This window comes from Triticum dicoccoides, chromosome 3B (assembly GCF_002162155.2).
Source record: "Triticum dicoccoides isolate Atlit2015 ecotype Zavitan chromosome 3B, WEW_v2.0, whole genome shotgun sequence".
Classification (NCBI taxonomy): Eukaryota; Viridiplantae; Streptophyta; class Magnoliopsida; order Poales; family Poaceae; genus Triticum; species Triticum dicoccoides.
In genome coordinates this window covers 748,245,921-748,269,454 of record NC_041385.1, presented here as the reverse complement: position 1 = coordinate 748,269,454, position 23,534 = coordinate 748,245,921, and the positions used below count along the sequence as shown (strand labels likewise).

At 46.0% G+C, this 23,534-nt stretch overlaps 2 protein-coding genes across 2 annotated transcripts; both read right to left on the bottom strand.

Annotated features, from left to right (window-relative positions):
* Window positions 1-82: 82 nt before the first annotated feature.
* Window positions 83-1,071, bottom strand: LOC119278232. The gene is made up of 3 exons (XM_037559592.1): window positions 588-1,071; window positions 435-484; window positions 83-351 (listed from the first exon to the last, which is right to left on the bottom strand). The coding sequence occupies exons 1-3, from the start codon at window positions 937-939 to the stop codon at window positions 163-165; spliced, it is 591 nt and encodes a 196-aa protein (XP_037415489.1). The 5' UTR covers window positions 940-1,071; the 3' UTR covers window positions 83-162.
* Window positions 1,072-4,850: 3,779 nt separating this feature from the next.
* On the bottom strand, window positions 4,851-7,081 carry LOC119278230 (2-hydroxy-palmitic acid dioxygenase MPO1-like). Its single transcript, XM_037559589.1, has 4 exons — window positions 6,588-7,081; window positions 5,513-5,575; window positions 5,340-5,411; window positions 4,851-5,256 (listed from the first exon to the last, which is right to left on the bottom strand). Exons 1-4 carry the CDS (start codon window positions 6,894-6,896, stop codon window positions 5,140-5,142), a joined length of 561 nt encoding a protein of 186 aa, XP_037415486.1. The 5' UTR covers window positions 6,897-7,081; the 3' UTR covers window positions 4,851-5,139.
* Window positions 7,082-23,534: the final 16,453 nt, after the last annotated feature.

The window sequence follows — 23,534 nt, the reverse complement described above, 5'->3', positions numbered from 1 at the left end:
CTCACACACTGAGGCTCCACGAAACCAGTTGCTCATATGCAGGGTTAGCTCACAAACAACAACCAAGATTAAGTACATAAAATTAACGTCGCAAAGCATCATCGGAGGTGACTGAATCATCCACATTACACATAAACTGTGAAGAACGCAAGCATTGTCTGGTCAGAGATAGGGCTCTGCAGCAACAGCAGCTGGTGGAGCGGCACCGGGACGGCGGGGAGTTTTCGCAGCAGGAGGATGAGGAGGAGGAGGAGCTGAAATTCTCTTGCTGTGACAGACGATAAAGCTGTGCAGCGCGCCGACGACCGTCTGGCCTCTGACCTTCAGCCACCCATCCTTGCATTTGGGCAACTGCGTTGCGTGTCAGAGGGATTCAGAGTAGCAGAGTAAGCCATTGGTGCATTTGCTAATGCTGAGTTTGCTGAGATGCCTACCTCGCCGGAGCATTGTGGAGGGTCGTTCTTCCTGACCGCCAGAGTCGTATCTGCAAGGATTCAAAGTGTCAGCTGAATGCACCTGAATGAAACTTGTGTGATGCAGAGCAAGCAAGCAACAATGACAGGAGAAGGGGAAGGAGAACAAATTACCCGTGGTAGCACTGGCGAATTCGTCGCCGTGGTCTCCATCCGCGTTTTCATCGGCGCCGAGGTCGCCGTCCGCGTTTTCATCGGCGGCCTCGGCCACCAGAGCGTCGACCCGGGCCGCCTTCTGGCAGTAGATCCGGAAGCTGGGAGATCCCGGCAGCGGCTCCGTGTCTTCCTCATCCTTGGGCTCTGGCGCCACCTTACGCCCGTTTCTGCTCACATCCACCTCCGATGCCGACGCTCGCACCGAAGGATCCTGGGGAAGCGCCGCCAGGGGGTCGGGGGCCCCGCTGTGCCCCGGCGCCCGGTCCCGCCTCCGCCGCTCGGCCCTGTCGGTCGACGCCGCGGACCCCATCGCGAGCGAAGGGGAGGGTGAGCGAGAGGGGGACGACGGGGAGCTGCAGCACGGACGGAGGCGCCATTGCGCGCGTGTCCTTAGTACCGGAGGCGCGCGAGCGGCGGCGAGGGGTTCGCGGGGGTGCGGAGCCCAAATTTGGCGGGGAAGGGGGTGACGTGGCTGATGACAGGTGGGTCCCGCGGCTCCCGCCTGGCGGGAAGACGGCTGCGGGTGGGCTTTGCTGGGCCATTTTACCCTTCGCGTTTCTGGGTCGCGGTAAGAATCACAGACCGCCTATAAGAGCCTTTAGTGAAGATGGGCCGTTAGTGGTAAGCAGGCCTCTTTGATTCAAAATATTTCTAATAGTCTTGAGAAAAAATTCTAAAGGAAATTTGCAGGATCTAACCTTTAGATTGTTTCGTACATGTGCTCTCTTTTGATTCATAGGATTTTTTGTTCTTAGGATTCATTTGTTTCCAACCTCATGGGGAGAATTCTTTGTTTACTCCCATGTACGATCAAGCATGCAAACAGTCATGGTGTGGTATAGGTGGAATTTAGGACAACCAAAGAAAATTAGTTCTCGGTGCAACTAAATTGCTTGGCAGACTAGGAGTGTGTGATGCGAGATGGTCTGTGGTTATTCCGCGACTGCATGGTGTTTGTTGGCTAACTATGATGGTTGGTCGGAACTGGATGAGACAGAGGTATTCATGTATCAGGCATGTGCGAGAGTCATGGGGCTAAAGGAGAAGCCGCGCACAGGGAGCATCGCGTTGCAATTGGCCAAGAAAGTGGGAGTGGCGTACTTTGTCGACGAGCGATCAGTGAAGGACAGGGAGGCGGGATCTGGGTGCGCGTCGCTTTCGATGTGCATAAACCACTGACGAGATGTGCTAGTCTAACCTTGAGGAAGAAGAAGGTGTTTCTTGATTTCGAATATGAAAAGATGGTCATGTTATGTGGTGTTTGCGGCTTGGTTGGCCATGGCAGCAAGCGACATTATCTCTCCGCCTGCTAATCATTGTTGAATACCGCAGGGAAGAGTACTTTCCGAGCGGCAGTGGCAATAGAGGAGGCCGTGCGAATTGCTGCAGGGGCACAGATGCTGGTGACCATGGTATCTGGATGATGAGGATTTCAAGAGTACGGAGTCCAACCCTGCAAAAACCATGAGTGGAGTGCTTCCTTCTTCGGGCTCCACCAAGAGATGCTTAGGTTTTGAGAATCAAGATGGTGTGAATACGTCAAGGGGACTTCTTATGTTTAATAGATGGAAAGATTGCTGACTTAGTTGATACCGAGAACTTAAACAAGAAGTCAGAGGATGGTGATTACACTACCTCACAGGACATCAAGAGGTAGAAGACGAATGAAGCAACAACCATGGACTTGGCAACATTGGCGGGCTCCAATGTGGAGTACCACTAGGCCCCATAAATCACCTAGTTTGGAACAGCCGGACAATTGGTGAGTTGTTGGCGCTCGCTCAAGCCAATGCCCCCAAGCTTGTCTTCTTATGTGAAACTAGGCAAGCTTTCAGTTCGTGTTGAAAGGTTGAAGTGCAAACTAGGTAGGAGAGGATTATGTGGAGTAGATGGGCAAGGGCTCGGCGGTGGTCTTGCTCTGTTTTAGGATGAATCGTTGCAAGTTAATATTTTTGATAAATGTGACAGATACATTGATGTGCACATGGTTGACCCTGGGAATGCTACTAATAGGAACTGCATATGTATATGGCGAGCCACGAACGTAAAATAGACACCTCATGTGAGAACGTCGAGCACGTTTAGTGGCAATCTCTCATGATCTCACCTTCACGGGGCGGCGGACGACGACGAAGTGTAGTGCGTGAGCGAAAATGCTAGATTCACGGCTCTGCCCCCCCCCCCTCCCCCCTGATTTTCAGGTGGTGTGGGCCCTTCCTCCCTCTAAACCTTCGTGATAAATTTCCGTTGATGTAGCATTACTCCTGCGTGAGACACAAAAACGTGCCCACATCACATCCAGCAAGGAGCGTAGGACGTGCCCTCGCTGGACATGGGAGACGGACGCCCACATCCACCAAAACATGGATTAAGCTAGGTGTACTTTTCTGCTATATAAAAAAAAATGTGTTAATGAAAAGTCATGACCGGTTCTCATAAATTTCGTCTGTTGCTAAATTTTCGTTTGAAATGTGTCTAAACATTTGATGATCATGATTGGATGGCCTCCGTGGCTGTAGACCCTGAAAAAACACCATCATCTGTTGTGCCTGGACGATGATTGACTGGTAATTAGCGCAAGTGTGACCCCAGCAGATAGCTGGTCCTGGTTTAGCACATGTTGATTGTGTGGATTGGTTGCTTGCATGCTTCTCCAAGACCAAATCTATCAATCCGTCCATCCATGGAAGCGTCAACCAGACCAGGCACGGCAGACACGGCCCCTTTCTTTCTTCCATGGTTGGCTCAGCTACGCTACGCTACGCATGCATTGCAATTGCAATTGCACGGTCGTCGGAAAAGGTCCAATCAGGCATGGGCTCCCTCCCCTCTTCTCTCCTTCCTTTCGCTTGCAAGTCATCGCCATGACTCGTGTATGTACGCGCCGCAAAGAAAACGATGTGATGATGCAGCCGGTGAGCAGACAGACATCGCGGTCAAGATGGGAATGGGCCGGGTCGGCCCGCTGGGTCACTGACCCGACCCAAAAAGACGAGGCCAATGGGCCAAGTGGGTTGGCCCTAAATGATATATGGGTCAGTGGAGCCGGCACCGTGCGACCCAATGGGTCAGACGGGTCGACCCAGTCAAATAGCTATGCCCTAGTCGCTGCCCCCAGCACAAGTTTTGTTTCTGTTTTTGGTTCTCGGTCAGTGCTGTACGCAGTAGCTTCAGTGTAGATTCTGGTGCGTATATCTGTAGGAGTTTTGTCAATCTTGTAGACTACGGCGAACTTGTGTTTGAGCAGCAGTGCATCTCCAATCTGATGCTCAGTTCCTACAGTGCGCGTGCTTGACGACACTACCGCTGCAGGCCGGCGTTGGGTAGCAATAATAACAACGACATCGCAGCTGCTACAGTACGCAGCAACAACAGCCATCGGCCCGTGCTAAGGAGTAAACAACGACCATCACGGCGGACAGCAACAAACAACAAGGGGCGCAGCCACAGAGTGAATCCTCACCTGATTAATATCAGGCTAACAGAATAATAATTATGTGCTTTGGTTGTACCAAAGACATAGATTATTTTCAGTGTTAATTCTGCTGAATTTTGGGTCGGCCTCATCTACCCAACGGGTCAGCGAGGCCACAAATATCTGATGAAATGAGCCGACCCATGGCCTCACATATTGACCTTGGGGCCACGGGGCCGGGTCCAAGGCCATGGCCGGTCGGCCCATTCCCATCTTGACGTCGCCGGGCTACGGCACTGCCTGCGAGATTTTCTCACAAGCAACACTCCCTCTCTCTCATTTTGGGGCTCTTTGATCGAGGAGACCTGCATTTCAACTTTGGAGGCTTCTATATTTGGAATCTAAGGGTAAAAGATTTGTCTCGTTCATTAATCAAGGAGAGGAGAATTGCACAGTTAATTGACGAAAAACGAAAACCAGGATCGACACAACAAACACACCGATGAAATAAATAGGACGTAGAAGTGGTTTTCAACTTTGTAATTTCATTCATGAGCGTAGAAAGTAGAAACTATAACTATGAGGCTCATAAGCTCGCCAAGTTCTCTTGTAACCTGCAATTAGGTAGACATGTGTGGTTGGAATATCCTCATGATCCAACAATTGTACCTATGAACGTTGCTTTGGAATAAAAAGCTTGGCGAGTTCTTCTAAAAAAACAACACCGATGACAAGCACACAGCCTGCATATCTCACATTGGCAGTGTTTCGGCCTCCACGGTACACGTAAACCTCGTTCCAGGCCGTTGGTCAAATTTACCACAGGCACAGCACCAGATTCTTTATTGAAAATGTATTATTACTTTACTGTTCATTATATAAAAAATCTCCACTAACACGAACACAACACCAAACATGGCGTATCTCATCTTACACCGATGTCATGCAACAAGCGTATCACATCTCAGGATGATATCAGTCTACAGTTCAGTTTATCTTCAGTAACATGGAAACGGCAACCAGGGTAGAGCACTCTCATCTTACGCCGTTACACAGCAAACGTAGCATCAGCCATCAGGAGTTCTTGGTCACACCTCATGACATCTTCTTTGCTTTCTTGTCCGCCCACTCCTTGCGTTTAGCGTCAATCAGCTTCTGCACATTGGCATGGAAGCCAGGATATGGTTCGTACGCAACAAACTTGTGAAGAATCTGAAGCAAACGGCAAGATTGTCATGACTTGTAAGGCAATCTCTTGTCGACCATCAGAGTGATGATGCTTCAGAATGCTTTACCTCTAGAAGCACGAAATATGGGGCCATCATCAAAGCCTGGACAAGGTTGTCAACTAGAGCAGGTGCCTGCTTCTACAATCAGAGTAAGTGCAAGTATTAATAATCCATGGGCAAGAATTTTCCATAGCTAGTGCTTAACCTAATATTGATAGCGTGATATGATAGAGACTTGCCTCAAAAACTCCATGGCCAATGAATTGCATAGTCCAACAGAACAGCTGAGCTACCAATACCACCTGCAGGAAAAAAAACAAAGAATTTATGGTTGAACAATTTATGTTTTGTAATCGTCTTTTCTATAGCCACAAAGCATCTTCAGCGCAAACCATGCATCATCATTCATCCTAAAGCAAACGTCGACATAATCAAAATTTCAGGAGTTAAGAAAAACGGATTGAATCCCCATGTAAGCATCTTCAACACGGCAAACTATGCAGCATCCTTCATCCTAAAAGCAAACATCCACATAATCAAAATTTCAGGGGTGAAGAAAAAGGCATTGAATCCCCAAGTAGGTTCTTGCCATCACAATCACGAAAGTACATGCTGGATATTAACTGATCAATATCATGTGTAATGACCTTTTAAAGTGCAGTAATTAGGAGTAGAAGGAGCAAGCAAACATCTAGTGCAGTGTGGTTTATTGCGAGTTACAGGTAGCTCAACGTAAAGAGCTGTGCATCAACCATGAACAATGATCAGATCAGTACAATCCATACTGCAGTTTCTACAACAGATACATGAAATTTTACATATAAGCTCCCCTCAGAACAATTCCATGTTTTATTCCAGAATATAACTTCTCTGCTACACTATAAGATAAAGTCAACTGTCAAACAACCAACAGTCTCATCTTCTACCAGGATTTCATTTCATCAAAGGCAGCAACAAGTTTTACTACTTGCTATCAAATTTTGCTACACTGCGATGCATTTCAGAGTGAATTGTGGTATTTGGACATTTGCAGTCAATAAAATAGCCTCAAACTTTGATTACTCCATATTCCTTTTCAGTTTAATTATCTCTGATGCTGCTCAACGAAGATGACCACAAACTCTAAAAATCCCGTTCCCCACTATAGAAATCCAGCGCACATAGCCTGATCAATCCAACTGTAAGTCAATTATTTTCTTCTCAAATCTCATAGCCTATCACCACTACACCAGATCAGAGAAGGACGAATACTGAAGACAAAGCCAAACAAAGGAAGAAGCCAAGAGTGGGGAGCGGGGCTGTGTGATGCAAAACCTTCCATCCGAGGGAGAAGCCGAGTCGGGCGGCGAGGGCGGAGCTGGCGGCCCAGCAGAGGAGGCAGAGGACGGCGGCGAGGGCGCCCGAGCGGCGGTCGAGGGAGACGTAGAAGGCCCCGTAGACGGCGGTGAAGACCGCGGCGGCGCGCGGGAACGGGGCGGTGAGGTGGAGGAGCAGGAGGGCGGTGAGGAAGATGGGCCAGACGAAGAGCGCGTGGATGAAGACGTTGACCGGGTTGCTGTGGTACGCGCCGTAGAAGGCGAAGTGCCGCTCCAGGTTGAGGAACCCGCCGCCGCCGCCAGCCATCGCGAGATTCGCCGATCGGGCGCTGCCGCTCGCGGACAGAGAAGGCGCGGCGGAGGGGCGGCGCCGGGAGGAGCGGATGGGGGAAACGGCGGCGCCTACAGTACGAAGGGCGGGGAGGAGTGTCGCTCTACTCTAAGAGATTGCCGTCGACTTTTGCCTTCCTTTTATTTGACGGAGAACAAGGCGGGGGCATGTCACTGGTACTGCTCTGGCGGCTCTATCATTCTACACTTCTACAGTTTGGTCAGACGTGCTCCGGTCAAATAAAATACTGTTCCTCAGTTCCATAATATAAGACGTTTTTGCAAGCTAAGCTATGCTAGCTTGCAAAAACTTTTTATATTATGGGATGAAGGATGGGACAGAGGGAGTAGTATACAGTATTCAAAATTATTTTCGTCACACAAACTTTTTTATGAAGTATTTTTCAATTAAATCAAAGAACCGGGACACAAGGACCAAAAATGCATATGGTGGCCGATCCCATGAAGGCCTTTTATTCAGCGACAAATACTATTCCACATCTCAAAAAAATGAAAACAATTATACACATAAGCATATATTTTTAATATCATGTACACAATTTATGAACATATAATTCTTTTTTTTTTTTTGAGAATCAGAGTAGGACAAACTACTCAGAAGGACAAATACATTCGCTAATCATGAGAGAACGAAGACTGTCCGGTACGTCCGCAAGTATCAGGTTATCTCCAGCGCGCCTAGCTTCTGCCGCCAATCCATGTGCCAGAGTATTTCCAGTTCTTCCAGTACTGCTGATGGTGTAAGATTGAAAGGCTGTCAAGGTGTTTTTGATATCCACAAGCAGGCCATAGCAGGCCGAGCGTGATTTCTGGTCATCAGACAGTTCTTTGGCAATGGTTTGGCAGTCAGTTTCAAGACTGATCGGACCTCTATGGTAATCAGCCAATGTTTGCAGGCCAACCAAAATTGCCCGGGCTTCTGCCTCTTCCACACTACTGCAAGACGGCAACAACTTATAGACCGAGAGATATACACGGCCTCTGAAGTCCCTTGCTATCGCACCTGCAGAACTGCTTCCCGTCTCTGCGATAAAAGATGCATCTGTGTTAATTTTGATTGTGCCCCGGTCAGGTGGACTCCACTTGTTGTTCAGCGCCACCGTGGTTTGGTCCTGGGGGGCCGCCAGGCCCTGTCCACACTTCCCCTGATAAGATTCAGTAGTCAGCCCGCAGGTTCGAAGCTCCTCCTCGTACTTCATCAAGAATTGCACTGAAACCAATATAGGTTCCTTGCCTGGTCCTCTGATGCAGTCCTCCCTTAAGTACCAGCAACGCCATAACAACAAGAGGATTTTTGCACGCATATCCTCAGATTCAGTGTCAAGCAGTATTTGCAGCCAGTCATCTCCAGTATATCTGAACCTGTCCTCTGCAGGTAAACCCCACTTCTTCCGTAAGGCCAAGCGCAGAGCTCTACTCTTTGTGCACGCTACGACAGCATGATATTCGTCTTCGATTCCGTTACCACAAATATTGCAAGTGGCATCAAGCTCAATGGTTCTCTTCCACTTATTCTTTCTGGTGGCGAGAGTGCTTGTGGCAATCTTCCAGCTAAAGATGCGGACCTTCCCAGGCACTTTGGCTTTCCAGATTAAGTCCCAGATACTACGATCATTCGGATCTCTAGAAGAGCTAGATGGGTTATCTCTGTCTTGAAACTTTAAACCCATAGCAAGCTTATATGCACTTCTGACCGAGAACATTCCGTTCTTTTCGTAGTGCCACGCTATGCAGTCCCTTGCATCAGAAGACGGGATTGACAGTTTACAAATCTCGTCAGCATCAAAAGCGTGAAAGATCTGTCTAATTAGTGCCTCATTCCACTCCTTTCTATCTGGGAGCAGGAGTTGATTAACCCAGCGAATTCTTGACCTTCTGATCAAAGCTGCCGTCATGAGTCCCTCTTTCCTTGGGATCCATTGATCTCGCTGAAATTGTATGCTTTTTCCGTCACCCACTCTCCAGATAAGACCTTTTTTTAGAAGTTCTAGCCCAAATTCAATCGCCCTCCATACTGGGGACGCATCCGACGCAAAGACGGTATCCAACAAGCTCCCATTGGGGTAGTACTTGGCTTTCAGTACTCTCGCACATAGACTCTCAGGTTTTTGAATCAACCTCCAAGCTTGTTTAGCCAGCAACGCCTGATTAAAAAGGTGCATATCTCGAAAACCGATACCTCCTCCTCTTTTCGGCATAGTCAATCTATCCCAGGACATCCAATGCACTTTTCTCTGGTCCTCCTCTTCTCCCCACCAGAATTTCCTAATCATCCGCTCGTACTTTTCACAGAAACCTTTTGATAACATGAACACACTCATTGTATACACCGGAAGGGCTTGGACTACAGATTTGACATGGGTCTCCTTTGCCGCATAGGACATGAATTTTTCCGACCATGCACTGCATCTCTTCCCAAATCTATCCATGATAGGCTGAAACTTGTCATCCTTCATTCTCCCCTCTGGTGTGGGCAGCCCAAGGTATTTACTTTCAAAAGAATCAGATTGTACCCCGAGGATTTTCTTGATTCCTTCTCTTGATTCAGCTGGGCATACCTCACTGAAAAGAAGAGAGCACTTGCTCTCACTGAGGAGCTGGCCCGTACTTCTTTGGAACGTGTCCAAAACTCTCTTGATTGTAGCAGCCTGCTCCAAGGTGGCCTTGAAGAAGATTAAGCTATCATCAGCAAACAAGAGGTTAGAGATACCTGGGGCGTTTCTAGCGATCTTTAGGGGAGTTAAACTGTTTTCCGCCATCTCCTTCTTCAGCAGATGCACCAGGCCATCGGCAACAAACAGAAATAGATATGGGCTTAGTGGATCTCCTTGGCGAAGCCCTCTAGAGGGGATAAACGGTTCCAATAATTCGCCGTTGCATCTCACCGAGTAGCTCACTGACCTAACACACTGCATAACCCAGTTGGTCCATCTCCTGCAAAATCCAAGTTTCAGGAGCATTTCTTCCATGAAGCCCCAGTCGACCCTGTCATAGGCTTTGGCCAGATCGAGCTTGTAGGCACAGTAGTTGTCCCTCCCATTCCTGCTGTGCTGGATCTTATGGAAGCATTCAAAAGCGATAATGGCGTTGTCTGTAATCATCCTGCCTGGGATAAAGGCACTTTGACTCTCTGATATAATTCCGTCCAGCAGGGGTCGAAGCCGATTGACCAGGCATTTCGACACCACCTTATATATAACGTTACAGAGGCTAATGGGTCTGTAGTCCTTTACTGTTTGGGGATCATTTCCTTTTGGTATAAGGACAATCACTGTTTCATTTACTCCTGTGGGCATTGCCCCTGATTCAAAAAATTCCATTACTCCTTTCACCACATCTTCCTTGAGCTCACCCCAATTTCTCTGGTAAAAACGGGCTGGAAACCCGTCTGGACCCGGCGCTTTGAGAGGACCGATTTGGAACAAGGCGTCGCTGATCTCCTTGGCAGTGTAGGGTTTTGTGAGTGACTCATTCATCTCCATATTCACCCGTTCAGACACAAGGCCTAGAATTCCACTTGGGTCAACACCCTGTTCTTTTGCATACAGACTTTTAAAGTAGGCGCTCGTCATATCATGTATGCCTTTGGAGTCCTCAACCCAGTCTCCATTGTTGTCTTTCAGTCTCGAGATGGTGTTCTTCTTCTTCCTCCAGGTAGCCTTCTGCTGAAACCACTTCGTGTTTCGGTCCCCTTCTCTAAGGTAAGTTGCCCGTGAGCGCTGCCTCCACATAAGTTCCTCCCTAAGCAACAATTCATCAAGCTCCTTGCTGAGTTTAGCAACCTCTTTGTCCTGTCCAGGTGAGCTCGGAGGGCTCCACAAAGTGCTTAGTTTTCTCCTGATCTCCACTGTCCTCTTGAGAACTGATCCGAAATCACGTTCCGCCCAATCTCTCAACTCTTTCTGCATAGCCTTTAGTTTCTCATTCACCTTCTGTAGATTTCGGGCCGGGCCTTCCTTTCTCCAAGTGTTCGTGACAGTGGCTTGGAGTGAGTCCTGTCGTTCCCACATATGTTCATACCTGAATATGTTAGTCTTTCTTGCTTCCTTCGGTCTCCATTCTCTTCTGCTTCCTAGCCGCAACAGGATAGGAAGGTGGTCTGATCGTGACGAACAGATATGTTCCAACCTAGCCTCTTTGTAGTGGTCCATCCACGCAGGTGAAGCTACTCCTCTGTCCAAGCGAGCTCGTACATTCTTCAAACCTTCCTGTTTGTTGTTATATGTCCACACCGGCCCCTTGAAACCCACATCAAAAAGATTGCAGTCTGAGAGCACACTCCTAAAATTTTTCATTTGTTTCTCTGATCTTTTCGATGCTGATATATGCTCAGATTGCCACATTGTCTCATTGAAATCACCGATCATAAGCCATGGCAGGTTCGAGGTGTCTTTTATCCTTCGTAACAGAGTCCACATGTGGTGGCGTTCATGCGCCTTGGGCTCACCATAGACAAAAGTAGCCCGCCATTGGAGGCCATGAGGGTTCATACGGACTAACACATCGATGTATCTCGCCCCTGCGGCAATCTTCTTTATTTCAATATTCTCATCATAAAAGAGGGCAATGCCGGCACCTTTACCAGTGCCGGGTTGCGTGATACAGTGGCGAAGGCCTATCCTCCACTTCAGATTGCTGACATATTTATTCTTTTGCCGGGTTTCAGAGAGGAAGACGAGCTTGGGCTTGTACGTGTGCATGAGACACACGAGTTCCTGAACTGTTCGAGGTTGCCCGAGGCCTCGACAGTTCCAACTTAGGATCGTCATGGCTCCTGGCGGGCGTCATCCTTGACACCCACCAGTTTACCGGGAGCCCCTATGCCGGTTGCTTCCTGTCCACCATCCTTGCCCACATCTTCCATACCATCCATCTGACTTGTGCTCTTGATTTTCTTCTGCTGATCCTGCTCAGCGTCTTCTTTATTTTCTTCGACGGTTGTATCTGCCTCCAGGTCCCTCTCGCCTCTCTTTCCTAGGACTGTGATCGCCGGTGTTATCTTCTGTGCATTCCTCCTACTGCTGTGGTGTTTCTTTGCTGTACTGGTGGACTTATTCAGGGCTGGCTCTAAATCAGAACCACCCCTAGACAGTCCAACAGTCGCTATGTCCGCAGCCAGTGGTGGTGTAGAGGCATTGCCAACAGCTTTGGCAAACTGGTCACCCGCCTTGGGAGCGAGGGGACAGGCTTGCAGCCCCTCTTCCATCGATGCCTTCTGCTGCAGTTCAGGCGGCGCATCTTGCACAAGGGCTGGGGCAGGATCAGAGTTCTCCACAGGGGCCTCCGCTTCAGGCTGAACTAGGGCTTCAGTAGCTTCCTGGTGCACACCATACATCGGGACAGGGCCGAAACCTGGAGGGTAGTCCCGACCGGCTTTCAGGTTTGCCACGCCACCCCCACCAGCCAGGGGGAGATTGACTGTACCGGTGTTGCCATTATTAGCATTTGAATCCTCCCCTTCAGTCCGGTCAGATGTGCTCCTTGTTTTGCTGCTTCCAGGTCCCAGTTTGATCGCGCTAACCGCGGCAATCGCAGCCTGCACAAGGGGGTCAGCCAGCACCCCCTCAGGGACGTCTATGTACTTGTCCGCAGCTAGCTTTGTCGGTGCAGTTCTTGCCTCGCCGCTGCCATGTGAGTCAAAATGGAGAAACCTACGAGCACTACTAGCCTCTGGCACTCCATACGACTCCCTACTAGTGATCTTTTTAAATGGGGAGGCGCGCATTGCTGCCGAAAACCTCATCTCTTGGAGGTTGATCGGTAGCTTACAATCGCGTTGGCCATGCCCAAGGAAACCACAGAAGCTACAAAAGCGAGGAACTCTTTCATACTTGACTTCTAGGCTGTACACCTTATTTTCAGCAAGATCACGAGACTCTATCGTGGAACGTAGAGGCTCATCAACATCATGGTTAATGCGGATTCTAAGAAAGTCACCCCAGATTTTACCTTCTCTGTCAGTGTACACCTCCAGGACCTTGCCTATCAGCTTTCCAATCTTGCGGGCCACTGGCTCCGAGAGCATGATCGGGGGCGCATCATATACACGGACCCAGATCGGCATGTGGGCGATCTCGACATCGCCCGGGCTTGTCCCTCCATCCATCGTCGAGACCAGGAAGGCATCTCCACGATGGGTCCAAGGACCGTTGTCGAGGACGAACTTGAGGTCCCCCTCACGCTCAAACTCGAGCATGAACCGATTGTTCTTGAGGGGTTTCTGGGCAAAACGCCCCCTAAGCCCCCATTTGCCCTTGAGCTCCTTGAACAACCCCCCAATGGTGAAGAGCTGCACCGAGAAGAACAGCCCGACGGCTATCCATCTCTTGCGCATTGCAGCCCTTTCCTTGGTCAGGTCGAGCTCCACCAAGTTGGCCTCCTTCATCTCCCATGAGACAGGGAAGGTAGGGGTCACCACCGTACCCAGCGCACGCTGGGGCGCAGGAGCTCCGTTCCCCACAGGAGTGCGGTACCCGCCCCCGCTCCCCCGTGAGGAATCGCCGCGCAGGAGAGGTCTGGATCCCATCCCCCCTACGCCGGCCACCTCTTCCTCCGCCAGCTGCATCAGGGAGGCCTTGTTCTTTCCTAGGTTCCTGTCCGCCATGGTTGTCCAGAGGGTGGAGGTCGTATGGGCAGCGACGAGATGTGGAGGAGGCCTAAGGACAGTCGGGTCCCTTAAAACCCCCGGCGCAATCTCCATGGATGGCCGCATCTCACTGTGATCCAGAAATTTTTGATATGTTTCCTCCGGCGGCTTCCTTGTATCTGGAATTCTTTGATCTTGTGTTCCTCCTTTATCAGGTGGATCTTTTTGAATTGATTTTCCACCGGAGCCTCTCATCGACTCATGATTTCCTTCCGTATGAATCCGCTCAAAATCTTCTCTCATCTGGCATACTTTGTCCTTGATCCTTTCCAGGCCTAGATCCGTCGGGCCATCACAATCGCCCTTATTCGCCTGGCGATATCCCCTGCTCGCTTTCCGTTTTTCCGCCAGAATTTTGATTGCGGATCTCGTCTTGATCCATGCGCCCTGCAGACCAAGAGGGTCCGCGTCCCGTGTAATCTTCCAAATTTCTTCGATACTCTCGTTGATCCTCCTCTCGGATCCAGACTTGCTTGGCAATCGCCTTGCAGTCGCCCCGACCTGGGGAGCGTCAATCACGGCAATCATGTGCAGGTTAAAAATCTCCTAAAAAGGATCTCCCTATGAACATATAATTCATATGTGATGCACACAGAAACGATAAATGGATAGATTACAATGGGTTTTTTCATTGTTGTGTAGCCTGCAAATAATAGCATTAGTTGATGAAACTTTACACATACCTGATGATAGCCTGTTATGTGTGAAAGCTAGTGTTGACGGAGCAACCGAGTTGTCCTTTCTAATGAAAAGTTATTGTAATGCTTCTGGTCAAAAAATCAATTTGTCAAAATCCTTCATTTATTTCAGTAAGGGCTGTCCAAACAACCTCAAAAAATATATACCAAAATCAGCCTTCTGGACATCGATTCTTAAGGTAAGACCTCTTTTAGTTTCAACCTCTTTTTACCAAATAGTCGATGGCAGCAGCTCCATTTGGAGTTCCCCTTGGTTCTCTCAATGGCAAAATATTTATGATAATTTGAATGTTGAACTGGTCAATTCTTTTGCTTACCCAGCTGTTGTTAAGGACCTTTGGATCTCCAACCAGAAAACTTTGAATGTTGAACTGGTCAATTCTTTGTTCAAGCCACAAACGGCTCATGCTATTTTGCAAACCCCTATTGTTAATACTCCAGGGCAGGATGTTCTTGTTTGCAAAATAAGACCTACAGGTGAATGCTCTTCAAAAAGTGCCTACAAACACTGTTTTACTAATCTCGTGATGCCTGCAAATCAGAGACCAAAAGTTGTGCCTCCTCAAATTGTTAATCTTCTTAATTAGTATGGCAAGAAAAACACATAGTGCCAAGGGTTCATACTTTCGCTTGGAGACTTCTTCGTCGAGCGCTACCCGCTGATAAGAGAGCAAGTAAATTTTCCAAACATATTGATAAAGAGTGTTCTAGATGTGGCAGCTTAGAGGACGAAATGCACATGTTTTTCCTTTGTCCTTTCTCAAAAGCTGCTTGGTTCTCATCTCCTTGGTTCCTCAAAATTGAGTCCATTGCTGCAAATAATCACTCTATTGCCCAAATGATTTAGGACTTACTTTCATCTCAACATCCCCATGTGAGCCTCACTAGTTTATATACTTTTTTGTGTTGCTTATGGAAAGCAAGAAACGATGCTCTTTTTGGCAAGAAATTCTACAAGCTCTCCCAGATATTTCCAGTTGCTAATGCAATTATGCAGGGTGCTAAATTTGAAAATATGGAGTCGTTTGAAGATCATCGCTCTACCTGCTCTAGAGTACAACAACTGGCGCCACGACAAGACCCGTCTTCTGTTGCAGGTATGACCATTTTCTATGACGCGGCTTGGAAGATTGAAATGGACATGGATGCAGCACCAGCGGGCAGGAATCATCATCAGAACTGATACCAATCAACACTTCAAATAGTTGCATGTTTTAGTCTTATCTCCACCACCTGCATCTCCTCTTCAAGCAGAAACTTTTGGCCTGCTTCTAGCGATCATGTTGGTTGAAAAGCTTTGCATACAGGAACCAACCTTTTTCACAGATTCCGCGATATTGGCTTCGAAGGCGGCAACTACATACATCCTCAACACTGCGGGTCATTGGGTCATCAGACCACTTCTTGCAGCTCTTCAACAGTCTGCAGTTTTTCATCCAACTAGAATAGCTCATGTTAACATGTTCTTCAATGTAAAAGGTCATCATTAGGCCCGGTTAGCTGTCAAAATGTAGTCTAGATCTCTAGTTGTTAAGTGTTTGTCTTCAGGTTTAGGTCAATGTCCAGGGATAGATGTTCTCCCATTGTTCAGTGTGAGTCCCTTCACATTTCTCTCTGTAAAATGTTGCTAGATGAATAAAATATTTTCATGTTTAAAAAAACAAACCTCAAAACATATGTGAAGCATGCCTTGAACATAGCCAATGAAGTCCTATCAGGCAGATACCTTGGGATGCCTTTTGATGTTGGCAACTACAGAAATGGAGCTTTCAAGTTCTTAAAGGATCGAGTGTGGAGCAAAGTGAAAGGTTGGATTGCAAAAATCGTGTCTCTTGGAGGGAAGGAAGTCTTAATTAAATCTATGGCCCAGGCAGTACCAATTTACTCTATGTCTTGCTTTAAGCTTCCACGTGGGTTATGCGAGCATCTCAATTCTCTAATACGGAAGTTTTGGTGGGGCAGCAAGGAGGGCCAGAGGAAAGCTAGTTGGGTCTCTTGGAGCATGATCACAAGGCCAAACAATGTGGAGGTTAGGTTTTTGGGATATCGAGCTCTTTAACCTTGCGCTCCTAGCAAGGTAGGCTTGGAAAATCCTGATGGAACCAAATTCTTTAAGTGCTTGGATTCTCAAGTCAAGGTATTTTCCTTCTTGCTATTTCTTGCAAGCAGAATTAGGATCGGTGCCCTCACATGTATGGAGATCTATCCTCGAAGGACGTGGCACACTAGCCCAAGGATTCATACAAAGAATAGGGGATGGACAGACAACATTGATTTGGCAGTAGAACTGGCTACCTTGACCTCAGAACATGCGGCCAATCATGAGCAGAATCCCCAAAAAACCAGGATCCCTCGACTGAAGGCGATTAGGGTTTCGGTGGCGACTGGCGCTTGTTGACACCTTGTCAGCGGGGCGATCTAATCTGTGACAGGGAGGGATGGTGTCTGCATCGTCTCCCACGATGCACAACATAAACGCAGACGAGCCGCTGTCGCCTCGTGCGGCAAGGGCTCGGCTGGAAGAAGCCATGGGCAAGTTAGATCGCACCGAGGAGGAGGCTACCCCATTGGTGATCGATGATCTGGAAGAAGGAGTTCAGGAGAAGTGGCTGATCGCGGGCAAGATTCTTCATCGTAAAATCCTGCATATCCAGACCATTGCCAACGCGTTGAGGCCGACATGGGGAAACCCTAGAGGCTTGAACTTCAAGCCGGGGAGGGGAGAGAACATGTTCGTGGAGGAGTTCGAGAATCATCATGATCGTGATCGCCTGTGAGATGGCTCTCTGTGGTACATGAGCCGGCATGCAGTGATCCTCTCAGAATTTGAAGATTGTGCTACGTCTTGAGCTTGCGTTGGTTTTCCTTGAAGAGGAAAGGGTGATGCAGCAGAGTAGCGTAAGTATTTCCCTCAGTTTTTGAGAACCAAGGTATCAATCCAGTAGGAGGCTCCTCAAAAGTCCCACGCACCTACACAAACAAACAAAGAACTTGCAACCAACGCAATAAAGGGGTTGTCAATCCCTTCACGGCCACTTTGCGAAAGTGAGATCTGATAGAGATAGTATGATAAGATAAATATATTTTTGATATTTTATAATATAGATGCAAAAAGTAAAGATGAAAATAAAAGTAGATTGGAAGCAAATATGATAAGAGATAGACCCAGGGGCCATAGGTTTCACTAGAGGCTTCTCTCGAGATAGCATAAGTATTATGGTGGGTGAACAAATTACTGTCGAGCAATTGATAGAAAAGCGAATAATTATGAGATTATCTAGGCATGATCATGTATATAGGCATCACGTCCGCAACAAGTAGACCGACTCCTGCCTGCATCTACTACTATTACTCCACACATCGACCGACTCCTGCCTGCATCTAGAGTATTAAGTTCATAAGAACAGAGTAGCGCCTTAAGCAAGATGACATGATGTAGAGGGATAAACTCATGCAATATGATATAAACCCCATCTTTTTTATCCTCGATGGCAAACAATACAATACATGCCTTGCAACCCTTTCTGTCATCGGGTAAGGACACCGCAAGATTGAACCCGGAGCTAAGCACTTCTCCCATTGCAAGAAAGATCAATCTAGTAGGCCAAACCAAACTAATAATTCAAAGAGACTTGCAAAGATAACTCAATCACACATAAAAGAATTCAGAGAAGATTCAAATATTATTCATAGATAAACTTGATCATAAACCCACAATTCATCGGATCTCGACAAACACACCGCAAAAAGAGATTACATCGAATAGATCTCCACAAGAGAGGGGGAGAACATTGTATTGAGATCCAAAAAGAGAGAAGAAGTCATCTAGCTAATAGCTATGGACCCGTAGGTCTATGGTAAACTACTCACAACTCATCGGAAGGGCTACGGTGTTGATGTAGAAGCCCTCCATGGTCGATTCCCCCTCCTGCAGAACACCGACGAAGGCTCCAAGATGGGATCTCGCGGATACAGAAGGTTACGGCGGTGGAAATTGTGTTTCGGGTGCTCCTTGGATGTTTTTGGGGTACGTAGGCTTATATAGGAGTAAGAAGTACGTCGGTGGCCGCCCGAGGGGCCCACGAGACAGGGGGGCACGCCCTAAGGGGGGGGGGGCGCCCTCCTATCTCGTGGCCGCCTCGGCTGCTTCTTGACTTGCACTCCAAGTCCTCTGGATCACGTTCGTTCCAAAAATCACGCTTCCGAAGGTTTCATTCCGTTTGGACTCCGTTTGACATTCCTTTTCTTCGAAATACTGAAATAGGCAAAAAAAACAGCAATACGGGCTGGGCCTCCGGTTAGTAGGTTAGTCCCAAAAATGATATAAATGTGTAAAATAAAGCCCATAAACATCCTAAAAGGGTAATATAATAGCATGGAACAATCAAAAATTATAGATACGTTGGAGATGTATCAAGCATCCCCAAGCTTAACTCCTTCTCGTCCTCGAGGAGGTAAATGATAAAAAGAGAATTTTTGATGTGGAATGCTACCTAGCATAATTCTCAATGTAATTTTCTTTAATGTGGCATGAATGTTCAGATCCAAATGATTCAAGATAAAAGCTTATAAAACATAAAAATAATAATGCTTCAAAGCATACTAGCAAATAATCATGTCCTATCAAAATAACATAGCCAAAGAAAGCTTATCCCTACAAAATCATATAGTTAGGCCATGCTTCATTTTAATTACACAAAATACTCCCATCATGTACAACCCCGATGACTAGCCGAGCAATTGTTTCATACTTTTTAACGCGCTTCAGCTTTTTAAACTCTTATGCAATACATGAGCGCAAGCCATGGACATAGCACTATGGTGGTAAATGGTGGTGGTTGTAAGGACAAAAAAGGAGAAGATAATCTCACATCAACTAGGCGTATCAACGGGCTATGGAGATGCCCATCAATAGATATCAATGTGAGTGAGTAGGGATTGCCACGCAATGGATGCACTAGAGCTATAAATATATGAAAGCTCAACAAAAATAAACTAAGTGGGTGTGCATCCAACTTGCTTGCTCACGAAGACCTAGGGCATTTTGAGGAAGCCCATCATTGGAATATACAAGCCAAGTTCTATAATGAAAAATTTCCACTAGTATATGAAAGTGACAATATATGAGACTCTCTATCATGAAGATCATGGTCCTACTTTGAAGCACAAGTGTGGAAAAAGAGATAGTAGCATTGTCCCTTCTCTCTTTTTCTCTCATTTTTTTCTTTTTTCCTTTTTTTCTTTCTTTGACCTTCCTTTTTTTTCTTTTTGGCCTTTCTCTTTTTTTTTTCTTTTTGTAAAGTCCGAAGTCTCATCCCGACTTGTGGGGGAATCATAGTCTTCATCATCCTTTCCTCACCGAGACAATGCTCTAATAAAGAAGATCATCACACTTTTATGGATTTACAACTTAAGAATTACAACTCAAAGCTAGAACAAGATATGACTCTATATGAATGCCTCCGGATGTGTACCAGGATATGCAATGAATCAAGAGCGACATGTATGAAAATTATGAAGGTGGCCTTGCCACAAATACGATGTCAACTACATGACCGTGCAAAGAGCAATATGACAATAATGAAACGTGTCATAATAAACGGAACGGTGGAAAGTTGCATGGCAATATATCTCGGAATGGCTATGGAAATGCCATAATAGGTAGGTATGGTGGCTGTTTTGAGGAAGGTAAATAATGGGTTCAATACGGGCGAAAGTTGCGCGGTAATAAGAAAAGCTAGCAAACTGGAAGGATGAGTGTGCGTATATCCATGGACTCACATTAGTCATAAAAAACTCATATACTTATTGCAAAAGTCTACTTAGCCCTGGAAGCAAAGTACCACTACGCATGCCCCCAAGAGGGATAGATCGGTAGGAAAATACCATCGCTCGTCCCCGACTGCCACTCATAAGGAACACAATCAAAAGAGCACCTCATGCAACAAATTTGTCACACAACTTTTACCATACGTGCATGCTATGGGACTTGCCAACTTCAACAAAAGTATTTCTCAATTTCATAATTATCCACTAGCATGACCCTAACATTACTACCTTTATATCTCAAAACAATTATCAAGCAACAAATTGATCATAGCATCCAATTCAATTTCTATGATAGTTTTTATTATACCCAACTTGGATGCTCATCATTCTAGGACCAAATTTGTAACCAAGGCAAATACCATGCTGTTCTAGAAGACTCTCAAAATAATATAAGTGAAGCAAGAGAGACTAGTAATTTCTATAAAATCAAGCCACCGCCGTGCTCTAAAAGATATAAGTGAAGCACTAGAGCAAAAACTATCAAGCTCAAAAGATATAAGTGAAGCACATAGAGTATTCTAGCAAATTCTAATCAAGTAGGCTTCTCCCAAAAGGTGTGTACAGAAAGGATGATTGTGGTAAACTAAAAAGCAAAGACTAATATAATACACGACACTCCAAGCAAAACACATATCATGTGGTGAATAAAAATATAGCTCCAAGTAAAGTTACCAATGAACGAAGACGAAAGAGGGGATGCCTTCCCGGGGCATCCCCAAGCTTAGGCTTTTGGCTATCCTTGAATAACTTGGGGTTCCTTGGGCATCCCCAAGCTTAGGCTCTTGCCACTCCTTATTCCATAGTCCATAAAAGCTTTACCCAAAACTTGAAAACTTCACAACACAAAACTCAACAGAAAATCTTATAAGCTCCGTAAGTGAAAGAAAACAAAACCACCACATAAGGTACTGTAATGAACTCATTCTTTATTTATTTTGTTGTTAAACCTAATGTATTGCAACTTCTCTATGGTTTATAAACTATTTTACTAGCCATAGATGCATCAAAATAAGCAAACAACACACGAAAAACAGAATCTGTCAAAAACAGAACAGTCTGTAGAAATCTGTAACTAACGCAAATTTATGGAACTCTAAAAATCCTACCAAAATAGGACTTACTGGAAAATTTGTTTATTGATTAGCAGCAAAAAGAATCAATGCAAAATCACGTTTCTGTGATTTATTGAATTTTTTCTCGTGAGTGCAAAGTTTCTGTTTTTCAGCAGAATCAAATCAACTATCATCATAGGTTATCCTATAGGTTCTACTTGGCATAAACACTAATTAAAAGATAAAAACACATCTAAACAGGAAGTAGATGAAAAATTTATTACTAAATAGGAACAAAAACAAAAAACACAAAGAAAATTGCATTGCCTCCCAACTAGCGCTATCGTTTAACGCCCCTAGCTAGGCATAAAACGAAGATAGATCTAAGTAGTGCCATCTTTGGCACTTGATTCATAAGTAGCTCGCATGATAGATTCATAAGGTAATTTGACTTTCTTTCTTGGAAAGTGCTCCATGCCTTTCTTTAATGGAAATTGGAATCTAATATTCCCTTCCTTCATATCAATAATCGCGCCAATCGTTCTAAGGAAAGGTCTACCAAGAATAATAGGGCAAGAAAGATTGCAATATATATCAAGAACGATAAAATCTACGGGCACCAAATTTCTATTTGCAATAATGAGAACATCATTGATCCTTCCCATTGGCTTTTTAATGGTGGAATCCGCAAGGTGCAAATTTAAAGAGCAATCATCAAGATCATTGAAACCTAGAATATCACATAAAGTTTTCTGAATCGTGGAAACACTAGCACCCAAATCACACAAAGCAAAACACTCATGATCTTTAATTCTAATCTTTATAGTAGGTTCCCACTCATCATTAAGTTTTCTAGGTATAGAAACTTCCAAATTAAGTTTTTCATCATAAGATTGCAACAAGGCATCAACGATATGTTTGGTAAAAGCTTTATTTTGACTATAAGCATGAGGAGAATTAACAATGGATTGCAACAAGGAAATACAACCTTATAAAGAACAATTATCATAATCAAATTCCTTGAAATCCGAGATAGTGGGTTCAATGCTATTTAAAGTCATGACCTCTCCAATCCCACTTTTACCAAATTTAGCATCAAGATCTAAAAACTCCGAATTTTTGGGACGCCTTCTAGGTAAAGTTGACTCATCATAAGTCCCATAATCATCAAGATTCATATTGCAAAACATAGATCTAATAGGAGACGCATCAATAACCTTAAGATCCTCATCATTATTTTCATCTAACTTTTCTGGTTTGGCAGCCATCTTATTGACTAAGGTAGCTTGCTTGTCAGAAATTTTGGCTATAACATTTTCAAGCCGGGTAATTTGAGAGTTCACACCAAAAAATTCTTTGTTCATATCATCAAGCTCCTTATTCATAAAACTCCAAAACCCTTTTTGTTCTTTAAGCTCTTTTCTGAAGAAATTATTATGCTCAAATTGCAAATTCATAAAGCTTCTAATATTTGATTCAATCTCATCCATTCTTCTAAGAAGGAGGTCGGAACTCTTAGGCAAAGCCATAAGGGCAAATAGACACTCAAGCAAACAGAAAAATGCAAGCGAAAGAGAGAGGAGGAGATTGGGAAAGAGAGGGCGAATAAAACGGCAAAGGTGAAGTGGGGGAGAGGAAAACGAGAGGCAAATGGCAAATAATGTAAATGCGAGGGAGATGAGTTTGTGATGGGTACTTGGTATGTCTTGACTTGAGCGAAGACCTCCCCGGCAACGGCGCCAGAAATCCTTCTTGCTACGTCTTGAGCTTGCGTTGGTTTTCCTTGAAGAGGAAAGGGTGATGAAGTAGAGTAGCGTAAGTATTTCCCTCAATTTTTGAGAACCAAGGTATCAATCCAGTAGGAGGCTCCTCAAAAGTCCCACACACCTACACAAACAAACAAAGAAGTCGCAACCAACGCAATAACGGGTTGTCAATCCCTTCACGTCCACTTGCGAAAGTGAGATCTGATAGAGATAGTATGATAAGATAAATATATTTTTGGTATTTTATAATAGGGTTAATTATCCTTTTGCCCTCAGTGGTGTCTCTGTGCTCAGTTTTGCCCTCAGATGCAAATTGTGCTCAGTTTTGCCCCTAGTCCGTGCACAACTACTATGACGAGGCCAAACGGCCATATTTGAGTCCATTCCGTCCGCCAGCGTTAAGTTGTGGGTCCGGAGCTTACACGTGGGACCGCATGGACGTGGGTCCGGAGCTGACATGTAGGCCCGTGCAACTAAATCCCCAAATCATTCATAGCTCACTCTGCCCATCCGCTTCCCCGCCGGCCGGCTGACCTACGCCGCCGCCGGCACTTGCGCCGCGGCCAGGACCTACCCCGCCACCAGCTGCACGCCTACTCCACC

What these genes read in the sequence shown, in the direction of transcription:
- LOC119278232 (XM_037559592.1), bottom strand. Translation starts at nt 939, where the DNA reads ATGGGGTCCGCGGCGTCGACCGACAGGGCCGAGCGGCGGAGGCGGGAC. An exon ending in ATTCGCCAGTGCTACCACGG is followed by an intron (nt 485 to 587) that starts GTAATTTGTTCT and finishes GAATCCTTGCAG; the next exon opens with ATACGACTCTGGCGGTCAGG. An exon ending in CTCCACAATGCTCCGGCGAG is followed by an intron (nt 352 to 434) that starts GTAGGCATCTCA and finishes CACGCAACGCAG; the next exon opens with TTGCCCAAATGCAAGGATGG.
- LOC119278230 (XM_037559589.1), bottom strand. Translation starts at nt 6,896, where the DNA reads ATGGCTGGCGGCGGCGGCGGGTTCCTCAACCTGGAGCGGCACTTCGCC. An exon ending in GCTTCTCCCTCGGATGGAAG is followed by an intron (nt 5,576 to 6,587) that starts GTTTTGCATCAC and finishes TTTTTCCTGCAG; the next exon opens with GTGGTATTGGTAGCTCAGCT. An exon ending in TTGGCCATGGAGTTTTTGAG is followed by an intron (nt 5,412 to 5,512) that starts GCAAGTCTCTAT and finishes CTCTGATTGTAG; the next exon opens with AAGCAGGCACCTGCTCTAGT.